Source organism: Cebidichthys violaceus, unplaced genomic scaffold (genome assembly GCF_023349555.1).
Source record: "Cebidichthys violaceus isolate CVI_PGR_0920_01 unplaced genomic scaffold, fCebVio1.0.p SCAF_20, whole genome shotgun sequence".
Taxonomy (NCBI): domain Eukaryota; kingdom Metazoa; phylum Chordata; class Actinopteri; order Perciformes; family Stichaeidae; genus Cebidichthys; species Cebidichthys violaceus.
The window spans coordinates 3,991,649-4,007,996 of NW_027176373.1; the positions used below are offsets into that span (position 1 = coordinate 3,991,649).

Below are 16,348 nucleotides of genomic sequence, written 5' to 3' on the forward strand. Positions count from 1 at the left end.
GCAAACAAAACAAAAGTCTTGCTGACATCACTGTGGACTCTACATTATTTGTGGTATCTTAGATCTTCTACTGACAATCGAGCAAAATCGAGTAGGCAAAGTTTGATTATTTGAAATCTCCTTGAAGATGGACTTTAGTGTGAGTAGGCACTATTGCTTTGTAATTAAGGCTGTAGTGGTGCGAAGAACCTCAAACGCAAGCAAACAAATCAACAAACAAAGTCCCTTACAGAGTCAAGACGTTTTCCTCATGCACCCTTTGTTAGGAGATGTCCCTGTTTTCTAAGTATTTGATCTTGATCCCCTTATCATTTATGACATTGAGAAGTCATCCAAAAACAAGGGTTTCATTAGCTGGCTAATTGCTGGACTAATGAGAAGCTTGTTTATCTAGGAGTAATTAGTTGTGTTGATTAGCATCAATTAGACCCATAGTGTTTTAATCTGCCATTAGGATGCAGCCAGAGACAATGTTCTCATGCCTACTCCAGGTTGGACACTGTTATTATGAGGGATAGATAGAAGATAGAAGATAGAAGGATGAGTGCTACTAATCGGAGTGTTATGTGAACAGAGAGGATATTGTAGTGCTTAGTCCAAATATTAACAGAGGTTTTGAATGTATTATGTGAATACAGAATAGAATATGTATATAGTTGATATTTGCTGTCTGGGCTGTGACCTCGTCAATCCCTGCAAACATTCACTCAATGCAAAAAATAAATTGTGTCGAGATACACATTAAATACAGAGCCTCACTCCAGCTTCATGACATGTACTACATGTTGGCTGATCACGAGTCACCGTGTGGCTAGTCCCCAACAAAGCACCTCCAACAATGGTAGGGAACATACACCCGATCTGCTAGTGGGGTATTACATAGCGACTTTCTCTTATCACACGATCATGTCTTGTAGCAGATAATCCATCCTTATTGATTTTTATGTCACATGGAGTGTGAATGTGATCATCTCTAGACAGACAAAATTTACAGTGCAATTTACAAAATAAAAAAATAAAGTGCAATTAGGAAATATTACCAGAATAAATAATAGAGAAAGAAAGAAGAGTAGGTAATTCAAAATGAGTCTTTATAAGAGTGTCAAAGAATGTATTAGAGTTGCATATGATTCATGACATTACCCCATATAAGTGGTTAAACATAGTTCAACATTCACTGTTCAATCAAAGTTTGAAGATGCAGTGAGAGTACATCATGTGGCCTACTGTCCATCCCCCTGGTACTATTACACATGTAATAGCCTACTTTGCTCTAGAAGCAGTAGCTCTCTGCTCTGTGTAATTAGTGCCCGAACAAACAGAGCACAATGATCTCATTTGATATTAAGCTGTGCATCATGCATGCATGGCTGAAGACAGAGAGAGGCACTGCCTGTACAGTACTGCGAGGAGAGAGCAATGACAGAGACAGGGATAATGACGAGGAAGTGAAACAGTCAAGTGATTACCATAATTGTATGTATGCATTATAATGAATATCAAGAACAACTACAAAACTAAAGTGCTTACACTTTTTGCAAGATATAAGTGCAGCTGCAATATTATTTTTAAGGTTGAAACTAAATATATATACTGTATATATAGCTAGGGTACAATTTGGTGCTAGTTAATCCATTTACTTTACTATCTGGTCATATAGGTATTTGACCGTGTTGTCCTAACTTCTGTTTTCATAAAAACTATTCTTTTTACGGTAAATATACCATTTGACAGATTAGGTATTCGTCATATTAAAAGGTGCAAAACATTAAATGTGTTGGTTGTATCCATCTCACAAAACTATTGGTGCATTACTTGCCATGACCCTGACAAGCATGTAACCTGCTGCACAAAAAGTATTTTAGTACATAATATAACTCAGTGAATGCCAGTGATTATTTCAGCACTGTTTCTTCACAATAATTAGTGACCTTGCACAGCCTCTCATAGGTTGAGTGGAATGCAGGGAGAAGAATAAGTCATTTGTTGGGCAAAAGCAGTGCAATTTGCTTAATAATCAGAGCTTTTTAACCTGTATCATTGAGATAACCGCTGAGTGTTCATGAGTATATAGTCAAAAACACACATACACAATGGAGAGTAGATCTTTGTGTACATGTACAGTATACTAATACATATAAATGTATTGTGCAACTACACATACTGATTACTAAGAATTGTCACAAAACTCAACTGATTAAATAAAATAAGTCCATTCACACGCTTGTCATCTGAAGTAAATGCCAACTTCCTGGCACAGTGAGCTGTTTCCTCTCCAGCCTGGAAACGTTCCATTCATTGTCCAGTATCTGCTGCGCCACAGAGCACATGCTTTGATTGGTTGTCAAATTCTAACGCTCAACGCCCCTAGCCATACTGGAAAGGAATTGCTATCACTAGCTTGTTAGCTTTTTACATTTTCCTGAGTCTTCCTGTAATTTGAAAAAAGTAAACAGTGGTTTGTTAAATTCTAAAAAGGATTTGCAACCATTGTAGGTGTGCAGGTTAATTTGGTTGTATTATATCTGCAACAATCTGGATATGAGACACACATTAATGACGGGTGTAAAGGAGTTCTAATTGCATAATATGACAACGAAACTTACCAGACTCCCAGATCCCAGTGCAAATTGAGTTGCAGCAGATTGTACCACCTCCAGTAAAGAGTCCCTGTATCTTCTCCCTATTGATGCACTAAATGAATGTTTGGTGTCAGCAAAGTTAAAGACATGATCTAGCTGCACTTGAAATGACAAAATACAGCATGGGTGGTCTATCCAATGAGAGCTGGACCTTGAAACAATGGTTGCCTCCATACTATCTAGGCTGTAGACAATGCATTGGTTTGATTTTCCATCTAAAAATCAAAATTCTGTCTTTTTTCTCCAGCCTGTCAAACTCAGCATTATGTTTTTTGCTGACCATTTTATGAATATTTAAAGCCACGAGGTTATACAAGGCACTGTCAGGATGTTTTTCTTCTGCTTGAGCTCTTCCCTTTGAGGTTCAATAAGGTCCAAAGATCCCTCTGCAGCTCTCTGACGTGCTGCCAATTACTTCCCAGGATCCCAGAGGGAAGGAGGGAGTGGTTCAAACTACTGCTGCTGCCTAAGCTTGTGCTACTTTTACTGTTGAGCTGATGACTCCTAAAATAATCATGATGTTATCCTTACCCCACTGAGCAGTATAGAATAAATCAAGCTGCTATACGATGGGTAGGCTGTGGCAAAAAGAAAAAGTGATGGAAAAAAAGAATTACAGTAAAATCTCACCCTATGGGACAAAAGTCGTTCATCCAGAAAATAAAAAGGCCCTGTGCTCTCTATTTACTGCAGAGAAACATGATGCTTACATATTATACATAGATGATGTACACGTTTTTCTGAGGGCCAAGTTTACAATGCGCTACATTTGTGCTTGTAAGATACAGCATTTTAAATTCAGGGTCGTACTACTATACACTCTGAACCACTACATCATGATGAATTTAATGTTCTAAACATATGAAGGACTGCTGCTTAAATGTCATAGAGTTACCAGAGGATCCAGTGAATCAGTTCAGCATCAACACTTATTTAGCCTGTTCATTCATCTCTTTGTGCATATATCTGGGATTTTGATTGATCTGCTGTAATGGTACGGGGCTGTTAGTTATGTTACAGAGAAACACAGCGCTTTCTATAAATAGCAATAGCTTTCATTAATAAATAAAAAGGCAAGATGATTAAGTTTATTTATATTTCATTAGATGGGTACTGCAAGTAAAAAGAGACACTGGCATAAACAATGCCAACATTTGTGGTTTATAAAATTAAAATATCGATGAGCAATGCTATGTTTTTTTAATAGTAGTCTATTATGAACAAAGATAATATAGTGAGGTGCATTTTTATGTTCAGCACTCATTTCCAAACCGCTGTGGGTACCATATAAGTTAGAGGGAAACACAAGAATGGAATATAAATGATGAGTCACATTTCTACTAATGAAACCACAAATAGGGAATGATGTCAGCTGAGTTGCTGCTTGCTGTGGTATGCTGATGTTCTGAATTATCATGCTTATGTCATGCATATTGAATAAGAACGCCCCCAGCAAGACCAGATGGGTTTCCAGTTTTTGTAGCTGCTCTAATCTGGAGCTGCACACAATTTCACTGGCCAGAATGAACAGTAAAATCCTATCATTCAAGCAGATTATTGAGAGGCTAAACACAGAATACTGACAAATGGTCTTTAATGGCCATTGTCATTTATACTGAACTCTTCGCATTATGTCAAAGCTAAATTGTTATAATATTATATTATGTAAATGATTATGTAATACTGTGCTTAAATCTGATAATTCTTTGTCATCCACTAGACACTGCTTGGCTCACTCACCATCATGTGCTCTATTTTTTTAATTCCTCTGTTTGGGTTTTATTTCTATCTAAGGAGTAATCGTACTATGAGCCATTCAAAATCTGTTCATGATCCCTTCACAATGCTTTCCTTTTCTTTGCCACATTGAAAATCTTCTATGGTGGAGAGGAGAGCGTTTTCTCAATGGGGGAGGCAATGGCCCCTGCGCCCATCAACACACCTGTAACGCTTCTTGACTGATTCATTATTATATAGTTGTCTAGTAAAAGTTAGATTTTCTGCACCCAGTTTCATTATATTGATCATTCAACTTTTTCTGACTCTTTCTCCACGATGATGCTGAAACAATGATTAAGTATGAAAGTCATGTTGAAACCTTGTCTTTTTCATTAAACAATAGATATTTTGATTAAAACCTGGAACACCGAAACTGAATGTAGCCATTTAATATAATTATGAACTAACAAACTATGAAATAAGACAACACATTCTGTTTTTGAGAGGGAGGCGAGATCAGAAAACATGTGATTCAACAAGCCATTCAGATTTGGCTCCACCCCCTATATGTCCCACGCAGACTCATTACAACAAGCCAATCAGAGCAGACTGTGATTTTATCGGGAGGGGGGCTTAAAGAGACAGGAGCTTGAACAGAGTGTATAAGACATAGTGTGACTACAGGTATATTCACACAGACAGCATGAGGAAAAACAATGTGTTTTTTCAACATTAAAGCATGAAAACATATTCAAACTCAAAGTACAAGTATGAACCTGAAAATGAGCATGATATGTCCCCTTTAATCTACATAAAAAGAATGTGGAAACAATCAGCACCATTTCTTCACTGTTGTTTCAAAAATACAGTCTATCTTGGCGTATGTGTGTGTGTGTGTGTGTTTCTGCACATGCTTGTGTACATCTGTGGAAAGGCACTGAGAGCTTACGTGTAACATATCTGCATTTTTGTATTTTTGTGTGTATTTGTGACCTCTAACATCTTTAGTATAGGCACATATTGTTTTGCACATGAGAAGATCCCCCCCAAACACACGCAGTACATACACACCCACCGATGAACACACATGATTAAGCATTCATGTTCACAGACACACACAGACAGACACACACACACACACACACACACACACACACACACACACACACACACACAGGTTTCCTCAGCTGGACTCTGCTGATCGTCCCTTGCAGTGTTTGCGTTGGTTCATTGAGTTCTGAATCAACTGTTAGAAGAGGCCGCAGTGCAACGAGGGGGGACAATTAGCCTAATGAAGTGCAGGAGAAAATCACACTCAGTGCTATGCTAACAGTTGCTTAGTGAATATTCATGTGCTGTTGGCTTTGCAGATGCATTAAAAGGCGGCGCTGCGGCGCTGAATACCAATCGCTACATTTCCACCTGTGGCTTGTCTGCTCTCTCTGTGAAGATAACATCCTAATCAGCCTCATTGCTGGGAGGCTTTTTGGAGCGCATTGCAAACACAGGCCACATTTATTATGCTATCCAGATACATCTGCTGCTGGCCGCCATTTGAAAACAGAAACACCTTCTCACCTTTTACCAAATAATGAAGACACATCACAGTAGGCTACTTAGGATAGAGTAGAAGATGATGTCTGACCGTGCAGCAGACCAGAGAATATCATTTAGCTTTTGTTGAGATGATGTTTTTAATGTTAAAGCCCATTTGTGTACTATATTTGATGTGATTATAACTAATTCTAGTGTAAAAAATAAACAATCCCAAGGAAAGTGTCTGTTGCGTCTTCACTTTGTATGTTTTGTATATTATCACTCGGAGTTACCAAAGACACAAATATTAAAAATAGTACATTTCATGTATGGTGGGCTTTAATGAGTTGATGCATTTATTCTCAGAAGTCTTTCTTTTTTCAGTGATGAATTTGTATGCAAAGAGAATATTGGTGCGCAGGTTAACCAAAAAACTAGTTCTTCTGTGTATCCTAAACAAAGTGTTTTATTTCTATTTTTGGCCACTTGGAGGCAGTGAAACAAGCTTAAAAACAAAACATCTGGCTGCTCTATGGGCCTGAAAACCAAAACAATACTTATTGGGGCTAAAAAGCTTTATATAGCTGTGGGGCAACGCAGAGTTGGGTGAGATTTCACTGTGGGTTTGTCAATATTAGCTACATCTTTCATATAACACATAGTAATAGGTTTGTTCCAAACGGACATGCGGTTTTTTGTTTTTTTTTCAAAATGAGCTTCATTCTATTGTGAAGTTCTCCGGTCTCAGAAAATATACCCAAAATATTCCCCTGGGTGTTCTCAGTATGATCTATAACATCTTTCATAATTCATTGTCTATGGAGAAGTTTCAGACTTTATACTTGATTACATCATAAATTTGAGTTTTAGTGCTCTAGTTTATGGATTGGGGAGAGTTTTTTCTGATATGTTTGGACTGTCCTAGACCGTAGAACCGACATGTTTGAATTTTGAGAAAAAGGACATAGTTCTCCTTTAAGCTCATGACTAGTGTATGAGATCACATTAAAAGGACATATAAAATGTCATAAAAAATGTATTATACAGCTTCCAGTTGTAAATGCAGAACAGTAGCAATCTAAGAGTTACATGTAGACCAAATCTAGTGGGCATCAACATATATTTATATTTATCTGGATGCTATGAAGTTGAATTTCTGATAAAACATGCAGCCCTATATGCCAGATTTACAATTCCTCTGTGCAAATTTAATTACATTTTTTGTGTATTTCGTACAATTCCCATCTGTTTCCTCCTCTCCTTCTCTTCTCATCCATCCAGCTCATCTCACATGTATTTCTTTCGAGCAGAGACGAGTGCATCATGAGCTGATCTAACTCACCAGTCAGCCGGGCCAGTTTGCTGGGCAGGACAGACTGTGGCTCAGGCCGGCCAGATGGAGGTGAGATTATCCTCCATTAGAGAACATAATGGTACGGTGGCCCTTATTCCCCGGAGACAAGCGGCAGTCAACTAGTGAGCTATACCTTAAACAGCTTGTAGGTTAGGATGCTGCTAAATTTGTATGAAGTAGTGGTGGAAGGAAGAGTGGTAGCAGCAGGAGCATTATTGCATGTTAAGTAGATGTATTTATTCAAGTGATGACTAATATTGATACAACTTTCTTTCCAGGACCAAAAATAAAAAGCCTTATACCATTCAGCAATATTTTCCCCATTAATCTCACTTAAATAATTTAGGTTTAGTAACAGTGATGGTTTTACATTGTGCAATATGTGTTTAAAGAGACAACATAAGGGGCTGTTTTGGATTTCTCAGGGCCCACCTGTAGTCAAAGTACAGTATGTGTATTCAGGATACTTGAGGCACCTAAATAAAATGTGCCCACCAAATGGCATGTTCATCTATGTTATGTAAAATGAGATTATCCTACAAACTAAACCAGACAAATGTGTAGACAAAAGACCCATAATACAGTCTGAGTGGTGAGCTGGGTGGGTTAGACTGAAGCTCCTTATAAGCTGATCTGATCCAGAGTGAGCCATAATTTCGCTGATTATGACAATAAGGAAGTTTTCGAAAAAAAAGATGTGGGGATGTAGTTATTTCTCCAGGGGAAATGTCAGACTGTAGCCAGTGAACACAGCAATAACAACATTCAATCAGCCAAGAGGACAGACTGTAACTCAACACTGTCATCTGGAGGCGCTTGGATGTAAATGTTTCAGGAGGTGACGAAAAACAGGAAGTCTTGTCATTTCAACAGCCATCTGGCTCCTATCAAGATTTCCATCACCTGCTGTAAATACTCCATGAACATCCCAAACAGTCAACTTGTTTGAGGTTCACTTTTCTAGCTTCAAGCTTCTATTGTTGCATCCAGTGTGTTGTGAAGACAGTGAATCATTGAGTCATCGCCTGATCTAAATGGATGGATATGCACTGACATCTCGGTTAAATTCAGCTCTGTTGAACATAAATAATCCAAGTTTCAGTGGTAATATTGTCAAAACATTGTGGATAGGAAGTCCTGCAGCTGTCGAAGCCTGGCTCGCATTCAGCAAATTCTGAAACCATATTGGCCTCATGGAATGATGAAATACTAAAATAGAGAATCTTTAATGTTCACTTCAGCACCAACGGTACATTTGGGAACCCCTAGAGTTTGGACAATCAGATGGCGAGAAGGATCAAATAAAGATTTGATTTAAGGCAAACATGGAATTTTGTAATTAATTCCCTCTCTAGGCCTAAGAGGGAAAATGTGAGAATGTGAGATACCCCTGAGTGAATCCAGATGCAAGACATTGAAACCCGACTGCACACTGGCTGAAACCAGATACTGCAAACACGAGGGGTGCGTGAATGTCAACATCCTGCTCACTTCAATCATACCCACAACATCTTCAGCTGTTTCTGAGATCCCCAGAGCTGAGAAGATGCAAAACTGCAGAACTATTTGTAGCACTCGAGACCCCGCACCACAGTGGGTGTGTGCATAACATAACTTGGAAAAAGCAATTCATGACACACACAAGCAATGTTCTATTTAGAGAAAAATCAAAAAAACTCCCAATGAAAGTGCGACACTGAACCCTTTCATATGTTGAGAATCTAATTGAGACTAAACTACGAGTCAATTTCACCTACTTTTTAAAGCTACATACAAACAGATTGTACATACAGAAGATATATAAAACACTTGGCCAAATGAGAGCAGACTTTGCCCGTTACTTGAAATGTGAAGTATCCTCCTTGATGTTGAGTTTGTTGGACAACTCCATTTTCATTTTTGAATTATTCATTCCTCCTAAGTGAGTTATCGTGCATTCAAGGAGCCCCTCTGCGTTTATGTTTAGTGTATGTTAGAACACAGAAAACCCAGAAGGGAGAAGAAAAAGAGAGGGTTGTGTTCTAACCATGAAATTCTAGTAATTTCTTCTCGTCAACCCTGTTTAAATTAAGACAGCTCTTGGATTTTAAAGCTTTACTTCTAAGAGTCAATGTGTTTTTTTTCTGACCATCTCCTCCACACACCATCACAGTTGTGGTTTCTAATCTACCAAACACAACTGACCTTGAAGGCAAGTAGTTTCACAGATAATGATACAATTAGACAAACTTCCATAAATAACCTGGTCTGCAGTATTAAGTGATATTGATAATATTTTCTTGTGGGTTTTGCTTAAAAGATGATCCTCTGGTGTTGCGGTGAAAGGGCAACACACTGAAATTACATTCAGTGGCACCGTATCATAACTACGCCATTAGAGAAAAATCCTGCCATCTATTTGTAAAGTGTCAGTATTTTTAGGGTAGCTTGTGATTGTCTAACTCCTGTGATATGTGCAATGGTGTAAAGGTGTTTTACTGAAAAAGCATTCTGCACTTGTCAATAACTACTTCCTAGTTGATGGAAATAAACAGGAAAAAAAAATTAAATGAAGCTTGCCATGAATTGCTCAGCTGAAAATTTTTAAATCACCCAATAACTATAACCAACCCATCCTGAACACACTAGAGGTAGAAAGCCTTCGAGAATACTTGAAACTGTGGATTTAAGATGTGAAAACGTTGTTGGGGGAGAAGCAGGAGAGGTGATGGGTGGATAATGTTTGGTCTTTCACACCCAAGAAGCAGGAAAAAGGACAATAGCGTGGATCGAAGCAGGCAGGATATTTCCTGTGATCTACCGACCAGCTGTGACTAAATCTGCCCAGCTTGCTAAAAAGCCTGGCATTATGCATCATACGCCTACTTCTTCCAGTGCATGTTATACCACATCTTACAATTATCTGCTTGACCATACAATGTATGTTTTTAATATCACAAAGGCAGATCAATTTCAAAGACAACTTTAATGTGCATGAGAAGACATGAACAACAGATGAAACATCAAAGCATACAGAGTGAGTCGCCTCTCAAACAAAGATTAGAGAAATGTTAAGGATGCAAACTATAGCAACAACCTATATAGACGTGTGTGTACCTAGAAATATACAGCACCTCAGAGTTTTAATTCTCAATACCTTATCAAATGGGTTTGGTTTTGTGCAAACTGTGTTTTCTTCTTGAAGGGTATCAAAAGTCAAATGAATCTAAAGAGAATACAATAAAACATTACATGAGAAGATGTAGCAGAGCTGCTGATTTTACATCAAAGATCAGATCACTGCTGTGATGAGCAAATGATGAGATTCATGACTCGCTCAGTCCTGGAGAAAAGAAGATACAGAAGAGGAGATTCCACCTTTTCCTCCACCCTTTAGGTGGTGAAGTACAATTAGCTACCGTGGTCTTGCGCTGAAGGAAAGTGGGCGTTTCCCTTGGTCTTGCGGCTTTAGAATGTGAAGGGGTTTGCCGGACTGGGCTCACATTAAACAGCTTTTGCCAAAAAAAAAAAATCATGTTTCCACTGGCTTCAAATCCCTCTGCAGGGTTAGCTGAGGGTTGGTTATCAGTCCTTAGTAACCGAGAACCTTCTCCCGTCAGTGTCCAAATTAAATTGTCTCCTCGGGTTCCCCGTGTGTGTGTGTGTGTGTGTGTGTGTGTGTGTGTGTGTGTGTGTGTGTGTGTGTGAACTATTAACTATAACTGCTAGCTTCTTTGAGCCATCATGTCCTTAAAATCATACGACTGCTCTAGGCCGTTCAAGGCTCAACATGGTCCACAGGAGAGTTTATTTGACAGTCCTCTCCTTTAAGGTGTATGAGCGGAACAAAGTGGAGACAAGACATGAGTGAGACGATACACTCCAGCCTGCAGATGGTCAAGTCGGAATGTAGAGAGAGGTGGAGGCTTGAAAAAAAAAAAAGAAAATTGAAAAAAAAAAAAAATACATCTTGGTGCCATTTGGGGGGGGAGCCTTTTTTTGTTACACAATGATTTTCTTTAGAAGACAGAAATGAGTGCAAAGACCCCATATAAGAGAGCGCATGGGTAAGCAACCAAAAGCTGCTGTCCATCCATGGCCAACGCCGAGATGAAGATCTTTGAGGCTGAGAAACTGCACCAGCCAATGATCGCTGCTGTTAGTATAATTCCCACCATGCCCCTAAAGAGGACAAGAAGGAAGCAGGAAGTTACCGTTCACTGTTTAACAGTTAGCTGTAGCAAAACTGCATTTAAACTGTTTTATTAAATGTAGAACTATTTGTGAAACTCCAATCAAACATCCAACAACAGTTACATCATCCCATAAGCTCATCAAATCACACTTAAACTGAATTCTTTAAGCAAACCAATGATCATTTTAAAGTTGGACAATACAACAAAACCCAAACTTAAAATTGTAACTTTTCGACAGTGTCTAGTAGTAGACAGAAGTGGCGTCATAGACAAAGAAAAGCCTTTGCTTGATTTACAAGTTATATTAAGATTCATAAGCTTGACTATTGTCCTGTGTACTCACTGTAAAGAGAGGAGGACTCCAAAGCTGGAGAGGAGGATCATGGGGAGGAGGCAGTATCCCAGCACGCTGGCCACACAGCCGAAGGACACACCCGTCATACTCATCAGGTTGAGCAGGCAGTACACGCCGAGGCAGCCAATTGCACTGATACCGTACACATAACCAAACTGGATCTTACCCGACTGTTAACGGAGAGGGGAGACAGATATATCCACACAGTCAGATATCGGTATACACACTTACACTATACAGATGTGTATGGATATACGTTTGCAATAGGGATGCACGGATACCGCTTTTTATGTAAATCTAAATGTAAACATGTACTTATATTAAGGTACTTGATGATACCAAGTACCGATATGAGTACTTAATACCATTACAGTTCTAACAATGAATTTGAACACATTATTTTCATCAGACGTTCCCCACTTTCTGACTGTAACAAATTAAATATACAACATGATGCTGTTGCTGACATTTTAAAACTCAACTTTGTGTCTTCATCATTCAAACAGATCATTATTTGCATTATGGCTGTAAATAACAACACCGGTATAAGTGCATCCCTAGTTTGCACCATGAGGTATTGCAGGGATATCTAGTGATGTTTTACTAATACAAGTCCTTAGATGTAATATTCACCAAGGTTAACCAAATGATTTACCAGGAGAAGCGTCGCTCCGAAGGCCAAACAGAAGACCATGGGACCAGCCAGGTCTGTCTCATTCATGATGCTGCCGTCTGCTGCTTTCAATGGATGGAGCACCGTCAGAGTCTTCTGCCAGATGTGGTCAAAGTTGATTCCTAATTCTAAAACAGAGAAAATGATCAAACATAGTCAGTGGCAAAATATGACACAAATAAGTAAAGAGTTGTATAGGATCTTTAAAATGGATATTGACAGTATATGCAACAGGTTTGTCGTGTAAATATTAGGCCTTTATACAACAAAAGAAACATCTTTCGTCCATGAATGCTCAGAGGTTTCAGTCAGCACTTTGCATGAGGATGTAGACAGAAAGGTCTCTCGTGTGACAGAGTGTGATTTGTTCTCAGAATAGACTCAATGTGTTTCTTCACCTTTCTAGGTCAAACTCCTTTTAGTCTAAAGAGTCATAATTAGGTTTGAGCGATCGTCAACATTTATATGTACCTGGTCTCAGTGCCACAGCACTGCTGTCAAGTTGACATTGAGACGTCGCCGTGTGGTGCAATACATGTATCCAAGCCCAGGAATGGAGACAATGAGAGCAATAGAGACTGACGTCTAGGTCAAAGTGTTCTCAGCTTTAGTCTCTAGTTTGAAAAAAATAATCTGACAAAGTGTGAGAAACAGGAAGTGCAAGTGTCATACATGGAACCCTGGAAGGCTCGGTCCTAAGATTAAGGCCAACATAATTAACAACTCGGTGTCGCTCAGTATCAGCATGTATGCCAGTGAAAAGTTTTTCATGTGTGCAACTAGAAGGAAAATACTGCCAATTTTGCAGTCACTTTGACAGGTAGCCAGCCTTTGATCAGTCAGTCATTTCTATTCTATTAAAACTCAATATGAGATTCTCTTAAGTCGGCTAGCGACTGCAACTGTCGAACAAAACTTTAATTTCACGCCTTAAGAAATTGCTTGGGTCCATGGCTAAGAACTGAAAATGCAGAACAATTTCAACAGCATGACCAGAGTCTAACAACGGTATTCAATTTGCACTTTTGAGAAGTTGTGATGAGCTCCGACTTAAATGTTTTATCACTTCTGAAACTAGCAATAACAATCAAGTGACAGGACAATAACCAGTAAATCATATTAGCACAGTTAACGATATACACATAGCGAAATAATAGCAAATAGAAATCACAGACTACAGGTTGAGGTTTGCCTACCTTCTAGCAGCGGCGGCTCGTCATCAAAGCCGCTACTATACATGGATTGTGACGGGGATGGGGTGTAGGTCTGTGTGGGCTGGAAGATTTGTCCTGTGTATGGCTGCTGGGGCTGCATCATCCCTGGGGGAGAGTAGCCCATGGGCTGGGAATAGTCGTACTGACCATCGTATTGCCTGTGAAACACATGATAATAATAATGCTCAATAGAATGAAATCAACTTAATCACAAATGCACTGAAAAGATGTCAAATAAGGTATTCAGCCAGGCAACAAAGTGTTAGGTAGGCAAGTCTTCAGCAGCTGAAATGGCACATACATTATTACAGTCATTTAGCAGACGCTTTTATCCAAAGTGACTTACAATTCAGTATCTATCTACACACCGTAGGCACAGCTACGGGAGCAATTTTGGGGTTAAGTGTCTTGCTCAAGGACACATTGACATGAGACTAGTGGAGCTCTAGATCCCTCCACTAGCCCTACTAGTGGAGGGATCAAACCGCCAACCCTCTGATTGAAAGGCGGCCCTGGTCTCCACTTAGCCACGGTCACCCACATAACAGGGGGAGCATCAGTCGAGGAGGGCTTACTTGTTGTAGGGGTTTTCAGTGTTGCTGTAGCCTTGGCTTTGGTCATCTACACTGTAGCTCGACTGGTAAAAGTCTGTGTTGAAATTGTCAAACCCTGACATTTCTCCCTCTGTTGGAAACAGACAGCAACAGGCACACAACTTATCAGCTAGGTTGATTATTTTGTTCTATATATATATATATATATATATATATATATATATATATATATATATATATATATATATATATATATATACACACATCTGAAAGTACTGTTATTTTAAACAAATATGCTCTCTGTCATAGAGCTCAATCTAGAGAGAATCATCTCAAAAATACATCTTGCAATGACATTTGGTTTGGTACACTTTGATCATCAAAACAACAATGGCATTTAAACACGTTTTTATCATCTAAAATGAGTCCCTCGGTGAACGCTACATGACAATGTTTGAGGCAACACTGCTCTTGGTGATGTCACGACAGGGAGCTTAACAATGCTCTAGCACACATTTCTACATCCATAACTTGACGCTGCACAAGTTAGATCATAACATTTTTAATCATAACATTAACGTTACATCACACAAGGAATCGTTCATGAAAACATGACATGGTTAATGTTGGTTAAAGCTACATTATAGCTCGTACATTTAAGGACCGTGTCTTGAGTATTCTTAAAGTCTATTCTTAAGAGACGGTTGTATTATTATTGTCTTAAGACGGAATAGCTTAATTAACGTTAACTAGCGTAACGTTACGTGATAGAAACTGTTGTCCCGTATGAACCGTTTCAACATCTATTCATTGCACTGTCTTGTTAGTTAGTAACGGTAACGTTATCTCCATATAGATTTAACTAGCGTTAATGTAACTGTTAACGTTACCTAAGGTAGCTGCTACCTGAGCTAACGCAACATTGGCCACACACACAAAACAAAGATAAAATTAGATGTCGTTAGTCTATTGTGAGTCTAATGTTAGTATCAACTATCAGATGGCTGGACAATTACAACCACTTTAAAGGATAATTCAACAAACCTCGTAAAAATACAAAACAAGCTCGTAATCACTGGGTGGCTAACGCACCGTTAACTGCTGCTAGTTGGTTGACTAGCTAATGCTAGCTATAACAATTGCGGAGACCTGGCATGCATACCTCACGCATTGTGTCAGTAGAAGCTTTAATATTCTAATGAACTTTTCTTACACAATGTCTATCCTTAAAGCATCACAAATGCTGACACGTACCCGTGATGTTTTGACAAATCTACCCAGAGCACTGCCAACTTGGTTGTGGTTGCTACGTGTCAGGATAAAGGTAAATCTTCCGGTATGGTACGTAGCCGATGGGAAGCCGTTAGGGACATTGGTAAATTTCCCTTCGCATGAAAATGTGGCGCTATCTGCAGGCGACTGGTGGTATTACATTATAGTCACAAAAAGCATCAATTTACAAACTGGGCTACTGTATAGACAGTCTACAGTATAGTATGAACATATACAAATAATGAAAACATCTTCTATCCTCTTACCTGATTTTTGAATTCTGTTTGTATACAGAAAATAGGGAAACATTATGGAAGCATGAACGTTTTAATTCTAAAGGTCATACCACGTGTTTACCGCAACTGTGTGCAGAAACGCCCTTATTTAAAATATTGAGTTATTCTTATTAATACATGCATTGGAAAACAAGTTGAATTCACAAAGGGCTATGGTTAGACATCTTAAAGTATTTCCTGTTTTCCCACCACAGGTAGGTATGAGACCCTGCTGGGTCCAAACCTATAGTTTGATAAAAAAAACAGGGTCTAATGGAGACAAATAGAGAAAGAGGGTAGAAGATGATTTAACAGGGCAAGCGCTGGGCCCCTGGCCAGAACAAAGGTAGTCTCTTTCATCAGGATGCAGAGGAGCAGATCAATCACTCTGCCAGTGCAGGAGAACTGCAGCGCTACCATGTACTGCAGGTGGATCCATCCTCTTTGATGATGACAGATAATGTAAAATAATAGGCTGACGACCCCTGCTCAGAGGAAATAAGTTTGGGAGGGAACAAGGGAGGCAGACAGCATCTCAGATGGTTTGACCTTTAAAGAATGGAATCATTGAAAAAAAAC

At 39.0% G+C, this 16,348-nt stretch overlaps 1 protein-coding gene across 1 annotated transcript; it reads right to left on the reverse strand.

The window, feature by feature from the left end:
- Nucleotides 1–10,197: 10,197 nt before the first annotated feature.
- On the reverse strand, nt 10,198–15,557 carry yipf5 (Yip1 domain family, member 5). The gene is made up of 6 exons (XM_068715728.1): nt 15,477–15,557; nt 14,244–14,352; nt 13,651–13,826; nt 12,437–12,582; nt 11,770–11,951; nt 10,198–11,412 (listed from the first exon to the last, which is right to left on the reverse strand). The coding sequence occupies exons 2-6, from the start codon at nt 14,342–14,344 to the stop codon at nt 11,250–11,252; spliced, it is 768 nt and encodes a 255-aa protein (XP_068571829.1). The 5' UTR covers nt 14,345–14,352; nt 15,477–15,557; the 3' UTR covers nt 10,198–11,249.
- Between the last annotated feature and the right edge of the window lie 791 nt (nt 15,558–16,348).

Coding starts and splice junctions, on each gene's coding strand:
- yipf5 (XM_068715728.1), bottom strand. CDS start 14,344: ATGTCAGGGTTTGACAATTTCAACACAGACTTTTACCAGTCGAGCTAC. Junction 12,583..13,650: donor CGAGCCGCCGCTGCTAGAAG/GTAGGCAAACCT, acceptor TCTCTGTTTTAG/AATTAGGAATCAACTTTGAC. Junction 11,952..12,436: donor TCGGAGCGACGCTTCTCCTG/GTAAATCATTTG, acceptor CTCCGTTAACAG/TCGGGTAAGATCCAGTTTGG.